Source organism: Alexandromys fortis, unplaced genomic scaffold (genome assembly GCF_014885135.2).
Source record: "Alexandromys fortis isolate MF-2015 unplaced genomic scaffold, M_Fortis_MF-2015_v1.1 scaffold_191, whole genome shotgun sequence".
NCBI classification, from domain to species: Eukaryota; Metazoa; Chordata; class Mammalia; order Rodentia; family Cricetidae; genus Alexandromys; species Alexandromys fortis.
In genome coordinates this window covers 758,313-778,378 of record NW_026068064.1, presented here as the reverse complement: position 1 = coordinate 778,378, position 20,066 = coordinate 758,313, and the positions used below count along the sequence as shown (strand labels likewise).

Genomic DNA, 20,066 nt, shown 5'->3' with positions numbered 1-20,066 from the left:
CACTCCCAGAGGCTATTTAAACTGCCCCCCCCCAGCTTTTTCCATCTTCCTCTCGGAGAGGCAGCTTTGCTTCTGCCTCTTTCCCCACTTCTCTGCTTCCCCCCTTCTCTGTCTCTCCTCTCTCTCTCTCTCTCTCTCTCTCTCTCTCTCTCTCTCTCTCTCTCTCTCTCTCTCTCTCTCTCCCTCTCTCTCTGTCACCCCCTTCACCCTTCCTTCTCCATGACCCCCTGAATAAACTGCCCCCCAGCGAAAGATTACAAGGTCTTTCCTTTTCTCCTTCCCCTTCTCCATATCTTTCTGGAGGGCCTCCCAGGAACTCTGCTATCCATTAAACCTGGGCTGATTCTAATTCAGTTTGGTTTGATCTGATTTGGATTATTGCGTTGGTGGAGAGGCTTACAGGGCGGAAAAACTTTACACAACCTTTATCCACTAACTGATGGAAGCAAATGCAGAGATCCACAGCCAACCACTCAGTGGAGCTCCTGGAGTTCAGTTGAAGAGAGGGAGTAGGGATTTTATGAACAACTAGGATCAAGATAATTATGGGGTAACCCACAGAGACAGCTGATCAGAGTTAGTGATAGTTCGTAGACTCTGGACTGACAGCTGAGGAGCCTGCCAGGGACTGATCTAGGCCTGCTGAATGTTGTTGACAATTGTGTGGCTTTGTCTTTTGTGGGGCTCCTAGCAGTGGGATCAGGATTTGTCCCTGGTGCATGAACTGACCTTTTGGAGCCCATTTTGTAGTTTAAGGTAGAATACCATAGTCAGCCTCCATGCAGGGGAGCAGGGCTTGGCCCTCCATCAACTTCATATGCCAGGCTTTGTTGACTCCCAGTGGGAGGCATTACCCTCTCTGGGGAGTAAATGAGAAGTGTGGTAGGGGGGAGTAGATGAAGAGGGAACTGTGGTTGGTATATAAAATGTAATCATTTAAAAATACTTCCTTAAATGGAGACTGACAAACCTTACTCTTTATATAAGGAATGGCAATGGTTTATAAGAATACGAATGAAGAGAAAGAAAGGGACATGCTATGAAGGTTGTATAGAGCCATCATTTCATTTGTGATATATAGAAAAATGAACATAAAATGAACCAAAAAATGTAACAGTGTACAAGATCTAAAACCAACATATTTGAACATTTGAAATAGAAAATATTTGGCAGACTATAACCATTTCACTCAGAGTTATCAAATATTAACACCAAAAGAACATTATAAAGCCATACAGGTGTGAAGTTTTCCACACAGAAATCATGAAACAAAACCCAGGACATAGCGTATCATGGCACAATGGCAGGAACAAAAGAAGAAAATGAAATGTTGACAGTCCCTATGACTCTGAGAGCTTATGGGGAGTCACCTCTCTCTCTCTCTCTCTCTCTCTCTCTCTCTCTCTCTCTCTCTCTCTCTCTCTCTGTCTCTCTCTCTCTCTTTCTCTCTCTCAGCCGGTAAAAGACCTGACTGAAAAAAATATCTTGCTTGCTTACATGGTTTATCTATAACAGGTAGCTGGGCTATGTATGTATGTGTGTTCTTTGGATAGTTCTTTTTTTAACCTGTCATATGTAAAATGTTTAATCATGTAAGGGCTATGCAAAACTCTCTCTCTATCTCCTTCCCTCCCTACCTCCCTCTCTCATTCTCTTTCCAATTTTGTCTTCCATATTATACGAGAAGGTGTTCAATCTATTTCAAATAGTAGGTTTCAACTCTATCCTCCTGTTTAATGTCTCCAGAATAATTGTAAAACAAACATGCATGCCGCACTCTTTTCTATTTCTATTGATTTCTGCGTTATTTAGTGTTGTTTTAGCTTATTCTGTATTTCCACTTTTTAATTTCTCTCCTCTTTGCTGTTGGTGCTATGGTAATTACTGTCAGCTGATTAGTGCTGTAGTTTTTTTTTTCTTGTCTGTTTACATTTTGTGTTGTTGAAACTATTAAATTTATTCTTTATAAATGAGATCATGGATTGATCCCAGTCCTGCCTGTAATCTTTTTAGTTGAATGTATTTCTTCTAAGCTGTATAATTTACAGCTAGAAAAATATGCCTCAGTCTTGCCTGGATTTAAATCTGTCTCAACCCTGATCAATAATTAATGAATAGATGAGAAGAAAAGATGCTCTATATGGTAGCTTAGCCCCCACAGGTATGACTGAAGGTCTCTTTTGTGTACTTCACTTAATAGCAAGCAGCACACAGAAACAAGTGATTATGGCTGTGTCAGAGGAGCAGCAGGTGGCAACTGAGTTTCAAGGTGTCAGCCCACCTGGAGGAAACTGATGGGCAAGTCTCAGAAAGCTAAGAGCCCTAGACCTCAGACCTTGGAATGTCTTTTGTTTCTGCTGTGCCTTTACATATTTGTTGCTGCTAGCGTTCTCTGGTATCTGGCGTGGTGTGAATGAGTGTGAGGGGATCCCCACTGCCTGTAACGTCGTGTGTTTATCTCATAAAAACCTTCCATTCTACTGGGCATTTTTACCTGTGGATTACCATAAAGATGATTTCTTCTCATGCTTTACTGTCTAATTGGTAATAATAATATTAGTTTTAAGTGGAGTTTTGATGATTAAAATTAAAACAAGGAAGTGTCACACTGCTACAACACTTGAGTTTTTATTGAAGAGCTATATAGCCTGTAACTTAGGTTAATGATTAAGAGGAACAATTGAGTCCCTGTTAAAACAACTAGCTAAAATTCTTATAACCTTAATTTCGGAGGATGTGTTCACAGGTTTCAGAGTGCATCACTACTGAAATAAAGCTTTGAAAATAACTTTGACTAAGATATTTTTGTCAAATAGCTTTGAGGAAAAAAGAAAACCCAAGGAGACCATCTACAGTTTTAGAATGGCAAATAGTTGAATGCAGTACTTGTTAAGGTCAGGAAAAAGAACAAAGCAGCCCCATTATTACTAGTTGAGGCACTTTTCTTGCTAGAATTAGTTGAGAAAGGTGATGATTAGTTACTTGTACCCATCGATCTCCTATTATAAAATCTATTGATGAGTGGGTATGTATTGTAAAGATTTAAAGTAGAGCCAGTTAATTCTTTTTCATATATAAAAGGTTTGGTTTGGGATTCCTTTAAGATTCCTTATAAGATTACTTTTCAAGATAAGTAGTAAAGTGATTAGCCCTTTCTGTGTAACTCCAAAATGCAGCCAGCCAGCAAAAACCTGACTGAAAAAAAAAATCTTGCTTGCTTACATAGTTTATCTATAACAGGTGTCTGGGAGTATGTATGTATGTGTGTTCCTCGGATAGTTTTTTTTAACCTGTCATGTGTAAAATGCTTAATCATGTAAGGGCTATGCAAAATCTGTTTGTTTTGTATTCATTGTACTCATTCACTTGAAAATCAAAATGCAACCACACTGCAATGCCTATATTGCCTGAAAAAAAATTGTTTGAGTACATAACCTATAGAAAGAAAGTATACACTAGAAAAAATCCAGAAGAACATAGAATAAAGATGAAAACTATCAAGAGAATGTGTGAGCATCTTTTCCCGAACCCAACCCCCTCAGGTAGAAAAGTCCTAGTACATGCCGACACCATGGATTCCTTTTGAACCCTGTGCTGCTGGCGGCTTGTCTCCCAGCCAGCAGTAGACAAGACAAAACAAATATGATTTACATTTTGCATGTCATGGTTCTCAACACAGTATGCAGTTAGCAAGAAACCCTCCTTCAAAGAGATAAGACTGAGAACATCACAAGAATGCACCTGTCCTTCCCTGGCATCCCCATTCCTGAACACAGGTGCATATACCTGCACATTCACATGTATCACATACATTCCCCACATATATAACTCACATATATACATAAAAATACCTAAATGAATAAACATGTAAAAAAATTCCAAATCAAATACAAAAGGAAACTCAACATAATAAAACCAGGTTTTCAACAAAAATTTTATTGCCATGGAATGTCAATACAAAATAAATAAGTAAATAAATGAATATTAGTACATCACCCAGAGTTATTTTTAATACTTACCAGAGAATTAAGAACCTTAGAATAGTATAGTAAATCATAAATCTAAGAGAATGTTGGGCAAGTAGATAATAATCAGGAAAGAACTAAACAGTAGAAATGTTATGTTATAGTGTGAAATAATGTATATGATTTGAAGACCTCCCTGAATTTAAAAATGCTTAATTCTCCAATGAGAAGACTATGGGTAGACAAAAGACTAAGACATTAGAAATAACAGCTACCTATAGGAAACTTACTGCTTTGGTAAAGACATGCGCAGACAGAAGTTGGAAGAATAGAAAATAATATTTTCAAGCTAATAAAATCTAAAAGGAAAAAGGCATAGTTTCATCAATGTCTAACATATTATACTTTATGAGAAAATTAATTAAAATTAGGAAATATTTTTCTGGTACACGTTGACATAGCTCAGACTTTCCTCAAGGCATGGAAAGCATCCTCACTAGACACCTACGTTGGCTATCATATGTGAAACACCACAGCTGCCAGTACACAACTTCATGAAGCAAACACGACAGCATTTAAAAGATCAGTTGGATCCGCAGACAATGATTGGCCCTCTAACCAGTTATTCTCAACAGTAGAGAGGCCACTTAAACGAACATAATCAAAGAAGGTCCAGAGTCTAATTGCACTATGAAGCATATTGATATAACAAACAATTACATATTATTCCACCCAACAGTTACAGAATACAAATATTTTTCTAAAGTAGAGATAATGTTTTATCATACTTTACCTTTATCATATTTTAGTTCATTAAAAATTTCCAAGTCAAATGCAATGAATAGAAATGAAATGTGTGATATTCTTGCTATACATGTAGACCTGTACGTTCTCCATACATTATCAGATGGAAGCAGGTACAGAGAGAGACCCCCGAGAAAGGGGCGTGGTTGGGTCTTCCTGAATGTGCTATGGCTATTTGCTTGGGTTATTTTGGGACTCCTAACAGTGGGAGAGGAGGTGCCTCTTGTAGTGGAATATTACTTTGTACTGTGTGAAAATACGTCATTGTGATTGGTTTAATGAAAAGCTAAACAGCCAATAGAAAGGCAGGATTTTCAGGGCATACGAAATACTGGGAAGAAGTCAAAGTCATGAGTCAGCTGCTGAGGAAAACAATGTACAGTGGAGTACCACATACATTAACTGAAAAAGGTTAATTTAAGTTATAAAAGCCAGCTAGTACAAACCCTAAGCTATTAGTCAAACTTTCATAATTAATAATAAGTTTCCATATGGTTATTTGGGAGCTGGTTGGTGGGGCACAAAAATCCACCCAGAGTCTCTGACTCTTGCCTGCTCTTGGAACTCTTTCCTCCCACTGGGCTGCCTTGTCCCACCTTCTTACAAAAGCTTTTGCTTTGTCTTATTGTATCCCACTTTGTCAGATTTGGTTGTTATCGCTTGGAAGCATGCTGCTTTCTGAAGGGAAGCAGAGGAGAACAGTGGCTCTGGGTGAGAGGTGAGGTGGCAGGGGTCTGGGAAAAGGGGACAGGAATAAAATGAAGCTAGGAGGTATTCTATGAAAAAAGATTCAATTTTCAATATAAATATCATAAAATATATTGTATAAAAACTATTTTCAAATTAATAATATTACATACTTCAGATATGCTGTTATTAGGTATGTGCTCAGAAAAAAATAAAAGAAAAGAACAGGTAGAGGAGAACCTGCATTACTATACTGTGGCATTTCTCACATTAGCCAGACCATGAAATTGATGTAGTTCTTGTCAACAGACAAATATATAAGAAAAAATATGCCATGGATAGATAAGAGAATTATTTATGATGAGAATATTAAGGTAATAGTGATATTTTTCATTACATATTACCATATTACTCAAGTAGATTCAGCTTCAACATAAAATTGTAAAATTCAACCTACTGTGCCAAGAGAGCAGCACACTTAACCCCCATGCTTGGATTCCTGCATTCTATTTCAAGGTTATAGAAAGAATGAGAGAATGCATAGAAAACAAAATTGATAGTTTTGAGCAAAAAAATGAATTTAGAGATCACCAAAGTAGACAATTAATCTAGACGCTAATAAACATTCATGTTTTCTCTCATGTGAAAACTAGAGAAAGGAAGAAAGAAAGAAGGGAAGGAAGGAAGGAAGGAAGGAAGGAAGGAAGGAAGGAAGGAAGGAAGGAAGGAAGGAAGGAAGAAGAAAGTTTCAAGTAAGTTTCAGGTCTAAGATTTAACTTATTCAACATGTATCTGAGAATATATGACTATCATTGACTTATGATATTTCAAATAAATAGTTTATAAATGTGATTATGTTTACCCTCTGCTTAGTTAGACTCTACACTCTCCAATATGGTTTGTGACAACAAGCAGTAACTATATAAATTTCAAATTACTCAGATGTAATTTTCTTTTGGTATGGAAAGTAACAAATTATTCTGATTACTAAAATAGATTGATGTAGTTCTTTCAATAGCCAATTAGAAATAGCCAAATATATATAAATATGTATACATATATATATGTATTTATTTATTTCTTATTTGCACTGAGCACCAAATATATTTCAAATGTTCAAAAGTTCAAAATTTTCTGTACTTAGTAAAAATGATACAGGGCAATGAACACAATTATCTGTGTGATGTGTATGTAAGTGGGTGTCCAAAGAGAATAGAATAGGGTGTCAGATCATCTGATGGTGGAGTTATAAGCAATCATGAATATCTTGACATGGGTGCTGGAAACCACAAACAGAAAGTGTTCTATATGCTAAGACATTTCTCCAGCCTAAAATATAATGTGCAAACAAATACACAAAGCGTTTTTATACTGCAATGGCCTTAACTCACAGAAATAATTGAGTTACCTTGCCAGTAATTAATTCAGAATTGTCAAGCTGTTGCTTGTCATTCTGTGGCAATGGCTAGTGCCAGGATTGGCTTGCAGAGCACTTGAATGACAGCATTTGGTATTCAATTCCTCAAATTCTACTGGAGCCAACTACTCCCTTTCCCACAAATGCAATTTGTCAGTTTTATTTTCTAGAAATTCATGAGTCTTTGAACTCAAAGATTTATTCATCACTTTTAATAGTAACTTTTAAAAAATAGTCCTAGCAATTGCCTTTGTTAATATATCTTTATTTTTGTGCATAGTCAATTTTGTTCAATGAGGTCACAAAGACCAACCTCTTAAGTGGTAGAGAAATCAAGAATGCCAATTTACGGTTGATCCCTAGTCTTTTCTCATTTATAACAGAAAACTGAACATGTATTACAACAACGTGAAGCTGTAATTCCCAGACCACATTATACCACACAGTTTATAAAATACTGCACTTGAAAAATTAAGTTGTTAATTAACTGTCTTTATTACAAGAGGTCCAATATATTTATTCAAATATTCACTTCATCAAAAAGAATAAAATAAGGTATGCATGAGTTTATATTTGTAATACCAGATTTTGGTCAATATAGGTAGTAGATAGACCTTCTGGAGAGAAATGATTTCTATAAAAAAAAAAAAAAAAAAAAAAAAAAAAAAAAAAAAAAAAAAAAAAAAAAAAAAAAAAAAAAAAACCTGTGCGTTTGTTTGATGTGGAGGTCCCTGCAAGGATCAGGACCTAGGGGAAGCAAACCACAAGAGACAAAAAAGGAACACTTGTTTCAGCCCAAATTAGTTGGTGCTACTTCACACTTCTAGAGAATCTGACATCAGGCAAGTTATTGTAAACATATTTAAATAAGTAGAATTTTGCAGAAAAGAAAAAACATAAAAAAAACTTCTTTGTGTAATGCAATCCTTGATGCAGGAGAAGTCATAATTACATCAAACTGAAAGTACATATGCTCATGTATATAGCATACGGGCCTAGGATCTCATGTGGTCTTTGACCAAGATAGCACAGGGGTCAGCAGTCTATAAAGTACATGTGACTTCTTCCCTAAGGATGGGCTCTATTTACTGAGAAAAACAAAGCCAAAAATAAATGTCTAAGGAGAGAGTCTTGGATAAACATTGCAGGGAAATTGGTGAAGACTGGCTGTACAGATAACAAAGGTTACTATATTATTAAAAACATCCATCCTCATGCTTCTGGGATGTCTCTCAGCAGACAATCCTTCATGACTAACATTTCAGGGTTCCCTGGTGATCTGTGGGTACAAGGACCTTTGTGTTCCCAACTTTTGACACAACATCAAATGAAGCCCAAGGTTATTAAATTCAATATACAGAACACCTAACTTCCTATCATTACAATCCAAGTGTTTGATTTAAATGTAAGTACCACCATTCTCTTTCTGAATACCAAACATTAAGATGATGTACCAAAATTGCATTCTCCAAATTACTGTGAAAGTATTGAATTCCAGTAAAAAAAATTCCACTATTTATCCTTAGAAGATGTACTTTAACATATATATTGTTCAAAGAAAACACTGGTGTCAGATGTGATCATTAAAATAACAGATAATGCTAATAAATACAGAAAATGATACTTTTACCATTAAAAAATGGCATATCATCTGAGAATATTTCAATATTTGGCTAAAATTCATAGCACCTATGTGCTGGTTTGAAAGAAAATGGCCCCCATTGGGAGGGACACTATTAAGAGGTGTGGGCTAGTCAGAGGAAGGATGTTACTGTGGGGGTGGGCTTTGAGGTCTATGCCCAGTGGGACAGATTCCTGCCACTGCCAAGGGATCAATATTTACAACTTCCAGCTTCTTTGCAGCACCATGTAAGCTTGTATGCCACCTGCCACGATGATAATGGACAAATCCTCTGAAATGAAAGCTAGCCCCAATTAAGGTTTTCTCCCTTAAAACAGTTTCCTTGGTCATGGTGTCTCTCACAGCAATAAAACCCTAAGGAAGAAAACCTGACTTCCATATCAAACAAAAACGATTTAGTAAATTTTGCTATCATTTGAGTTAAAATTGTTTGTGATGTATTTATTAATATTGCTGGTAAATTAACATCACATCAACAACCTACATTTTCTTCTCTGATGAATATTTATTTATTTTTTCAGTAGGGTTGCTTTTTTATATTAAACTTTAAAAAAACAGAACATATTAAAAATGTTTGATTACATGTATCAAAAATGTGTTTGTTGAGATAAAAAGATGAGTCATTTTTGCATTTCTCAGAAAACCAAAACTTTAAAGTTGTACAGCTATCAAATCTAGAAAAAGAGAGAAGATAAGTAAGAAATATGACAAAGGAACTGCCAAGAAAAATAAATAAATTTGAAAAATCCAACTTGACAATCAAATGCATGATTTACAATAATTCAGTAAAAAATAAATCAAAAGTAGTACAAATTACATTTTAAGTGATCATGGATAAGAGAAAGGGCAAAGAAAAGCAGATGAAATTTTAAAAATGTATCCTTTTGTATTTAATCCAGAAAATAAAAGGAACAGTTTAACTCTAGTTCTTATCATGAAACTAGAAATAAATCATGTAAATTATGTTGAAAGGAACTTTCAGCAGATGTGGTAGCACAAACTTTTATTCCCTGCATTTGGAAGGCATAAGCTAGTTGTCTTGAAAAACCAAAGCGGGGAAAAGGAACCTCATAAGTCTCCAAACAACACGGGCTATTTGACCTTGATTACCAACAATAACATTATTGTAAGACCTTAATGCTCAAGATACCGTGTCTTTGGATATATGGCTTAGAGACTTTAACTTCAATTGATGAGAAAAAAAATCCATCTTTAAGAACTATCTCTCAAGCTGATGTAAGTGCTAAGAAGAGAAAAGAGAAAAAGAGAGAGAGAGAAAAGAACAATGGTTGGATTCCAAACTAGACTATCCGTGCTACAAAACTTACCAGTTTGGCAAGATATGGTCATTTGTGCAATAATGACAGGATTGTTATGGGAAAGATAAGAGCTTCCACACTATATTTGAAGCCTGTTACACAAGAAGAAATTTCAATCCTGGTACTCCAATAATGGTTAAACTCCATGACAGGAGGTCATAGTCTTTAGGATAGTATTTGCTAATATTATTTTGCTAAATAGTGATAGTCTCAAGTTTTCTTTTAAATATTGTACTCATGCCATTGACCTGGGATTCTCTGTACTTCAGTCAGATAAGCTTCTTTGGTTGCAGTGGGCAGGGGTCAATGGAGAGATGTTTAACTGTTTTACATTCTGAGAATGAAAGACTGAAGCACAGCATTAAACTGTATATCTTCACCACACCTGAAAGAGTCAGGAACAATTAGGAACACAAGAGCAACAGAAGGACAAGGAACACTATGAAATGCTATCCCTGGACATGGCAGGGCTACCACAGTCATGAACTTGCAGCTTCTGTGGTCTACTGAATAAGACCTATCCAAGATAAAGACAGCTAAATTCCGTCTAGAATATTTGCCAGTCTCGATCCCTGAGTTAAATCAAAAAAGGCTATACTGGCAGGTTATTACTGCTCATGAAGGAAGGATCAGTCTTATTTTTAAAGAAGTAGCTAGCTTCCCTATGATCATGTGGATGGCCCCAGATCAATGTATATATCATCTACAATTAAACCAACTATTAGCGCTGCTAATATGAGATGGGGGAGCAGTAGTTGGATCCAGAGGATCATGATGAAAGAAGAATTATATGAGGAGGAGGAGGAAAAAATAAGTTGGTAGGAGGATTTTTTTGAGGGTGATATAGGATAGGTGTGTAAGGCAAAAGAGGAGGTGGATACAGGAATATATATATATAATTCATATATATATATGAAATTTCAAAGTATTTTAGAATATAAGGCCTCAATATATGTATTATATAGATGATAACATATATAAATGAGCTTAATGAATTAGCTTTTATTTTATCTCATTATACTTTATTTTTCTATTATTCCTTAGAATTCTGATTGTTTTCTTTTTTGTTTTTTTAAGATTTATTTTTTTTTAAATTTTTTTTATTAAAGATTTCTGTCTCTTCCCAACCGCTGCCTCCCCTTTCCCTCCCCCTCCCCCAGTCAAGTCCCCCTCCCTTGTCAGCACAAAGAGCAATCAGGGTTCCCTGCCCTGTGGGAAGTCCAAGGACCACCCACCTCCATCCAGGTCTAGTAAGGTTAGCATCCACGAAACTGCCTAGGCTCCCATGAAACCAATAGGTACAGTAGGCTCAAAAACCCATTGCCATCTACTGAGACCTCAAGAACAATGGCAATGGGTTTTTGATCCTACTGATTGTTTTCTAATGAGAGACAGAAACTGGATGGATCAGGATGGGAAAAGAAAGGAGGAACTGAATGTAGTAGAGTAAAGGTAAAACATAAACAGAATACATTATGCTAAAAATACTCTATTTCAAAAAAAAATGGGAGGGAACACCAAAAAAAGGAAAAATACTAAGTTAAGAAATATAGACCCTAAAAATGATACTATCATCTAAATACAGTATGTGAAATTAAAAATAACACAGAAGTTCCCATCTAAAATGTTAATGCATTTTAAAAAATTCACACCCTGTAACTTTATCTGTGGCATACCTATTCAGACAGCCACTTCTATTTATTACTATTTGAGGTTAACGTACTCTACCCCCCAAGCGAGAAGATCGACAGTTATACAAAATTTGGTATATTCATGAATCAGAATCCTACTTCAGAAAGATATTTGTGCATACAAATATTGAATTACATCTACATATAATACTTATTCCATAATTGCATTCAATAATAGTAAAACAGACAACTCCAGTTACTTAGTACTTAACAAGTTAATATGAAAATTTTAGGGACAGCACTGAAAAAGGCAATGACCTTTCAAAGTCTCTCTTATTGAAAAATACAGCCATTCACTAAAGATATTGTTGTTTTCATCTATTGTATTAGTTATCCTACCTACTAACATTGCTACAAAGTCCTGGGATATATCCCTCATGTAAGGATTAATATCTAAGAACTCTCTTCTGTGTCTTGAAGGCACCTAAAACCTGACTCAGAAAGATTTTCCGTAAATGGCAATACTGAACATTTTCAAATTTGTTTCTTTTTTGTTCTATAGCTACTCAATTCTGCCACAATTGCATCCAAATAGCCATAGCTACTATGCAACTAAATAAATGTGGTTGAGTATCTAAATGGATGCATCTTTTGGGGTCATCCTTTATTCGGGGTATTTTTTCATTAATACACTAAAAATTGGTAGGTAGCACCATGCATGATTCTTCAACTCTCCTTATCAGTTAGAAGATTTCACCTTTAAATCAGCGGGCACAATATTCGAGAAAGTAACTTAGAACCAATCCTTTCATTAAGGCATCATCTTTGTTCAGCCTAATTATGCATTGAGAGGAATTAAAATGAGAGGAAGTAAAAAAAAATGACCTATTCTTTGTTCACCTCTTCTAGAAAATTTTATTGATTTAGCATTGATTTAAATCAACATCAGATGTTCATAGAATGTATAGTAAAATGCATGTTAATTACGTACCTTTATATTGTTGTATCATCAAAGAATGATTTTTTCTATTTCTCTTGTTTTAATATCTATTTCAAAAACTAAAAGATTGTTAAAATGATATAGAAGTTTATAATAAATAAATTATTTGCAATGCACCAAGCTATGTTTTAATGTTCATGCACTTATCATTCCTTAGAACACATTGAATGGTAATAACACACGATGCACGCAGATGAATCATTTGTTTCATTTTGATATGTGAATGTGAATATCACGGAATTGTTTCAGATCTTTCTCGGTGTTCTGTATACAGACCCCCCTCAACTTCTACATACTACAGATAGCGCAGCTGCACCCCAGTCTCTGATGGGCCACATTATTGATTGCTTCTGATCCTGCACAATCTGCATATGAGGTAAGTACCATGGTTTGGATCAAGAACTATTTCTTTTTTAATCAGTAGTGATAAAACAAGAGTAAATAGCCACTCGGGGAAAAGGAAGGTGCTGAGCCTGCAGTCAGTGCTCTGAATTCCATACTAGCTGTTGGTCTGAAGGGTGTTAAACAGACAAAATTGCAGCTGCTCCCACAAATCAGCAATTAATCAGAATTAAGCTTTCCCACTGCATTTATTTTTGTTCTAAAAATGAGGTGGTGTATGGCTAATCTAGCTCATATAATGAATACATGTTTTCCTCAAAATGTTGACATGGCATTCTGTTTTTAAGAAAAAGGAAGTTGATCTGACAAATTAATAATTTGCTAACTACATTCTTTTGTGATTTTTTAATCAACATCTCAATCACTTTTAAGCTACATAGAATACATAGCAACATATAAATTATTCATAGATATTAGGCATTATGTTCATGTAATTTAGCAAGCTAATTTAAGAATACAACTTAACAAGTGAAATAATTATTAAATGTTAAGAGGTAAAGAATTATTTAAGATCATGTCCATGAGCCAGAAGAAAAATCAAAAAAGGTAGCAATCAATATCAATAGACCAATCAGAACAATTGTGAATTTTGATACAATTTTATGATATCAAGGACAAAGGTATTTGATTGCATGCCCAATAAAAACTTCCAGTACAGGGGAAAGACAGCATTAATACAGATGCATAATTCAGTATGTTTGAAAAACTTTTTAAAACAGATGTAACCTGAGATGTTCCTGTTTTCCACAATAATTTTGATTTTTGCAGTTTAAGGAACAGCTTTCTATAATACACACCGCATGATATTTTCCCTTCGTTTGCCAGCTCCACCTTCATTTCACCACAGTTTCTCAAAAGAAGAAGAAATAACAAGCAATTCCAAAGGAATCAAAACAAACTTACTTTTCCAACATACTGTGGATCTGGTCCCATATGTTCTTCTAAAACAAAGAACTGGTTCCATACCCATCCCCTCTTGGGACGATGGTGGACTTCCGTCTCCCCTTCAATGTGTTTGGTTTGGTTTCTGGTTACCTTGATGGAGCTGTGGTGAGCAGTTCCATAACACCTCTGAACGAAACAGAGACACACGAGGACTGGGCAGATGCAAGATGTGCTCGTCACTTTCATTGTAAAGATCACTTCCCGTTCACACTCCTTCTTGTCTTTGTGGACTACAAAGGCTCAGTGTGCATTCAAGAGGAAAGGCGAAGCATCTTTTGGAAGGACAGTCCAAAGTAGGTCATTTAGTCTGTCCATGATTTAACTGCCCATCAGCAGAGGTCAGACCATATTTACATCCTTATTCATGGCTGGAATCTCAGGGGCAGCCATTAGATCCCAAGTTGTCTCTGTAGGTGAACCCAGCTCATCATTTTCTACCTAATGGGAAGAGAGAATTTGTACATGTTACTAAACATCTGAATTTTAATACAGGTTATGAAGACAATTTTAAGACAGGTTCTTAGTGATTTTTCACTAAGGCACGTAGATGATGGTTGTGAATTTGCCTAGAAAATCACTTCTGTGCTTTGCTGTGAAGGTATTTTTGAGAGATTTGACTGAGGCTAGAACAATACTGAATGTGGATCTTCTCGCTCAAGGGAGCAGGATTCTGGATAAAATGAAAGAAGGAAGAGGATAAAAATATAAAGCTGAACTCACATGTATCTCTTGTTGCTCCCTGACTGTGGATACAATGAAATCACAGACCTCACACTCCCTTGCCTAGCCTTCATTGCCATGAAAGACTACACCTATGCAAACCCTAAGTCAAAACAAATCTTTCCTCCCTTAAGTTACATCTTCTATGGTATTTGGTTCCAGCACTGAGAAAAGTAACCAATGAAGCTGTAAAATGATAATGTGCAAATGTTTTCAAAAATACACATAAACACTCGTGCTTGAATATATTTTATATGTAATTTCCTACCTTTAATTGTCATCCTTAATTACACATGTACTTATATATGTAATACTATACTTATACTTTTGGTAGATATAAGAAAAATTAATGTGTATATTACAAATTAGTGCTGCAGGGAAATCTACAACCACTAATTTACTACAAACAATCTATAAACATTGGTTATATATACAGAGAAGTGTGATCTTCACTCCCATCAGCAAAAGTTCTTACAACAGACCGAGAACACTACAGAAAACCATAGCCATTCAAACTCCAGAATTATGGAGGACAGTCCTAATGGATACATTTACAAGACACTCCCCTAACGTTTAGGTATCATTGTGGAAGACAGGATGGAAAGACTGTAAGACCCAGAAAAACAGGGAGTTTGCTGGGAAATAGATAGTGTCTCCTAGTAACAAAGGAAGCCATTGCCATAAATTCACACCTACATGACCACCAAAACTGAGCTGAACAAGGATGATAGCAATGAACATACCATACTGGAATGTGGAATTAGAGTCCATGAGGCATCAACCTTATACAAAGACTAAAAGCAACTTGGTAAATATGGTAATGGAAAGAGGGCCTTCTTAGGAAAGAGCATACCAAATTGCTGTCCAGTGACAAATGGAGAGCCCTGGAAACAGCTCCAAAGCTGGTGGAAATGTAAACTCTTACATCCACTTTGGATATCAGTATGACAGTTTCTCAGAAAATTGGAAATCAACGTGCCTCAAGACCCAGGAAATGCACTATTGAGCATATACCCAAAGGATGCTCAATCATACTGCAAGGACATTTGTTCAACTATGTTCATAGAAGCATTATTTGTAATTGCCAGAATGTCAAAACATCCCAAATGGCCCTCAACCAAATAATGGATAAAGAAACTGCGGTACATTTATACAATGGAGTACTACTCAGTGATAAAAAACAATGACATCGCCGGGTGATGGTGGTGTATGCCTTTAATCCCAGCACTTGGGAGGCAGAGGCAGGTGGATCTCTGTGAGTTCGAGACCAGCCTAATCTACAGAGCTAGTTCCAGGACAGGCTCCAAAGCCAGAGAGAAATCCTGTCTTGAAAAAAAAAAAAATGACATCTTGAAATTTGCATGCAAATAGATGGAACTAGAAAAACATCTTTAGTAAGGAGGTAGCCTAGGTCCAGAAAGATGAGCATGGTATGTATTCACTCATGAGTGGATACTAGCTGTAAAGCAAAGGATAACGAGCCTATAGTCCATAACCTCAGAGAAGCTAAATAACAAGAAGAATCATATCAGAAACATATATACCCCTGGGAAGGGGAAAAAGACAAAATCTCGTGAGAAAATTGGTAGCATGGGGTTGGGTGAAGGGAGGGCTGAATGGAAGCAGGAGGTGACAAGGGGAGGGGGAGGCGAACATGAGGGAAAGGCACAGATGAGAAAGCAGAAGGACAGGGATGGAGAGCAAGGAAAAATGTATCTTGATTGAGTGAGTCATATGGGGCTAGTAAGAAACCTGGCACTAGGGAAATTCCCAGGAATCCACAAGGATGACCTCCGTTAAGACCCTAAGCAATAGTGGAGAGGGTGCCTGAACTGGTCTTTCCCTGTATTCAAATTGATGACTATCTTAAATGTCACCCTAAACCTTAAAACAGCAACTAAAGGAATCAGAGGCAGAGATCCACAGCAGAGCAATAGGCTGAGCTTACAAAGTCTACACTAAAAGAGGGAGGAGTGAGAATATGAGCAAAGAGATCAAGACCATGATGCAGATGCCCACTAAAACAGCTTACCTGAGCTAATGGGAGCTCACCAATTCTGGCCTGATGGTAAAGAGACCATCATAGGACCAAACTGGGCCCTCTGAATGTGAGCGACAGTTGTATGGCTAGGGCAGACGGTGGGGCCACTGGCAGTGATAGTCGGATTTAACCCTACTGCTTCTACTGGCATTTTGGAACCCAATCTCTTAGAAAGGACAATTTGTTCAGCCTAGATATAGTGGGGAGGTCCTTGGTTCTGCCTCAAATCAATGTGCTATACTTTCTTGACTCCCATGGGAAGCCTTATCCTTTCTGAGGAATGGATGGGAGGGTGGAGTCTAGGGGTTAAGGTGAAGAGAAAGGGATAAGAGGAGAGCATGGGAACTGGGTTGGTATGTTAATTGAGAAAACATTGGTTTTCTATATATATGTGCGTGTGTGTAGTGTGTGTGTGTGTAGTGTGTGTGTGGGGTCATATGGGGACTGGGTTGGTATGTTAATTGAGAAAACATTGGTTTTCTATATATGTGTGTGTGTGTAGTGTGTGTGTGTGTGTATACACACAGACACACACACACACACTACATTTTTTCTATCAGTTCCATCACAAAAGTCAAATGGCACATAAAGTGCTTAGTCATTAAGGAAATAAAATGCTGTGGAACAGAGGAAGCTCACTGGGACATTATACGCAGCTGCAAATCATACCAGGCCTGAGAAACAGGTTCACAGAGTAAAGTATAAATGAGAACGCCAGCTGGGCTCATCCGTGGCTTCAGACATTTTCTCGGGTACTTTTCATGTTTCTCTAAAGTGTGGACTTTATATCCAGGCAAAAGTCAAATATCCAAGCTGGGGGATGACTTCAATAACGATTTGATTTTACTACACATTTTATTTTTTGCTGCTGTATCAAGAAAAGCTTTCAGGAAAAACAGTGATAACAGTTGCAACAGTAAAAAGTTTTTATTGGTTCATATAAATAAATCATCCAGGATCTCAACTTAGATTTTGTTATATTTAAAGACAGTGTGACTTGCTTACTTGATAAGGAACATGAAATGTTTTATGTACTTCTGTATTAAAGTCTACTCCACATTTAAAGATAAATATACTATAAGGTATAGATAAATAAATTATATTGAGGTAGGCATAGCGTTATGCTTAAGTATTTTTTTAAAAACTAAATCATCATTCACACCCTTATTTTTATGAATAGTTGGAAAAATGACCTTGTGTGGTTCATGATGACAATGTTTCAGACCATCTATAGTCCTTCTTTGTCTATAAGGAACTTCTCTAATAAATTAGATTTGATGTTTATGACATCTTATTTCTGGTATAAGATTTGTATAGAAGTAAAACTGGGGCCATATTTCAATCATCTGACAAATGTGCTATTCACATTTTACACTATTTTGTGAGAGCAGAGATAGATATATGTTTCACTGATTTTATTTAAAATGATTCAAAATTTCCTGTAGTTTATAAAATAAAAAGAGTATTATTCTTGGTCCAAGTTGTACAGGCACTGGAAAGAGAGTCAAAACTCACCAAATTTAAAAATAATTTAATTTTTTTAAAAATAATTCCCCATATTCCTATTTGCATTACCCAAGCACTTCAAGTCTCAATTATCACATTTACTTAAACTTTTGACTGAGGTAATTGCCTTCAATGTTCATTCCACTTTACTTAATACCAAATTATTTTGGTGATATATTTTTAATTCCTCATGGATTTTGTCAACTAATGAATTTCAAGGAAAGATATTTTAGTAACACTTCTTAGACTCCAAAGTGAGAAATACATAGAAGGTGATATTACCTTAATGCTTTCTCACCATTTGGTGTGATTTTTCAAATGAAATTAATATCATTGCTCTTTATAAATAACTTAGCAGCATAATTCAAGAGTGCAATGTGACAAAAGTTACTTTTGAAATGCTTTACACATACAATGAATAAGTGATCTTCTTTACAATGTTGATCCTGTGTATCATTGTAAACATATGTAAGTGCATTTTCACCAACCTGACTGTTAAAAGTTGTAAGCTTTTGTGACAGTTATGAAAAGTAATAAATATATTGAAGAAATGAGAGAAATAAACATAACTATTGAGTTTTTTAACGTATTTTCCTAACTCGGCCGTTATGTCATAGTCCAACAGTGACTGTAAGTGTTGAAGCCACCTCCAGTGGCAAAGACACGAGTGTTTTCTCTGTCTTACCCACATTATTTCCTGCTTCTCTCTAAACACAGTTCTTAAGGAGTCTCCTCACTTCAGATAGTAATAAAATAGTCCTTCAAACTTGCATTTGTAACTTCCCAAAGAAAATCTAGGTATGTGCTAAAAAAAAAATAGAATTTCTAGTATGAGTGTGATTGCAATAATGCCCCCCAAAAATGTAATATCTGAAGAAGAGAGTATACGAACAGCATAAAGGACATTTCTCTCCCTTGTGTTCTGTGTTCTGCCTGAGTTGTCTGACATTGCTTGCAGATTTTCATCGCAGGCACATGGAAAGAAAATCACTTTTCAGAAAAGGAGTTAATAAACCAGTACTATCAGGAGACCTGGGCCTATAGTGTTCATTTTAAAGAGTAATATGCAATTTATATTTGTATTTTTTCTGTGATTCATATTTATTTCTTACACTCCAAATATCATTTCTTGTAAATAAGACCTTTGACTTGAACCACTTTTTAATTTAAATTTATGAATCTTAGATTAAAAAAAAAAGTCTGGGGGGACTCTTCTATTTAAAAAAAAAATCCTAAAGCACCATGATAGAAACCAGGGTGGTCATGAATTCATGGTCCTTCTGGTTCTGTTTCTTCAGTATATAATATCAATGTACATCCTCACAAATGGGAATTAAAATGGAATGTGGTGTTGAAGAGATATTTCTCAAAAGAAGAAATACAAATGAATAAAAGTACTTTAAGAAGTGTTCAGCATCCTTAGCTATTAGGAAATAAAAATTGAAAGTGCCTCCCCCAATGAAAAAAATTTTGAAATTAAGAAAACAAATGACAGCAAATTCCGGTAATGATGTGGAAAAAGGGCCCATGCACTGTTGTTGGGATGCAAACTGTTGCAGCTCTTATCAAATCAGTGTGGTGTTTTCACCAAAAGTTCTGTTTAGATTTATTGTTTGACCTACTATACACTTCATTTCCCACTACAGATACGCATGCCCTTTCATGATCATCGTCTCTATTCCCAATGTCTGTGCATGATAACAGTCTCTATTTTCATTAGCTGATAAATGAAAATATTTATATACCATGTACCCATATACCTGGAAGTTTTATTGAACTGAAAAAATAGAGAAATTTGCAAGTCAATATACAGAAGTAGAGAAATTGTGCTGTTTGAGGTAACCTGGATTCAGACATACAAATGGCAAATGTCCGAGCTCACTATGGATCTTAAGACAGAAAATTGAGATTGTGTGTTTACCTTGGACTTTATGGTGAAAGGAGCCAAGAAACAAGTAAGAGACTAATGTGGGCGGGGGGGGGGGGC

The 20,066-nt window shown here is 36.0% G+C and overlaps 1 protein-coding gene across 4 annotated transcripts in view; it reads right to left on the bottom strand.

The window, feature by feature from the left end:
- The window catches only part of Cdh18 (cadherin 18), a 319,968-nt gene that overhangs the window by 194,310 nt on the left and 105,592 nt on the right, over positions 1–20,066 (bottom strand). For all 4 annotated transcript variants that reach the window (XM_050120488.1, XM_050120490.1, XM_050120491.1 and 1 more), the window contains exon 2: positions 13,771–14,250. In XM_050120488.1, the coding sequence (XP_049976445.1) occupies positions 13,771–13,998 (228 nt within the window). In that variant the 5' untranslated portion in view covers positions 13,999–14,250. The remainder of the gene's footprint in view (positions 1–13,770; positions 14,251–20,066) is intronic.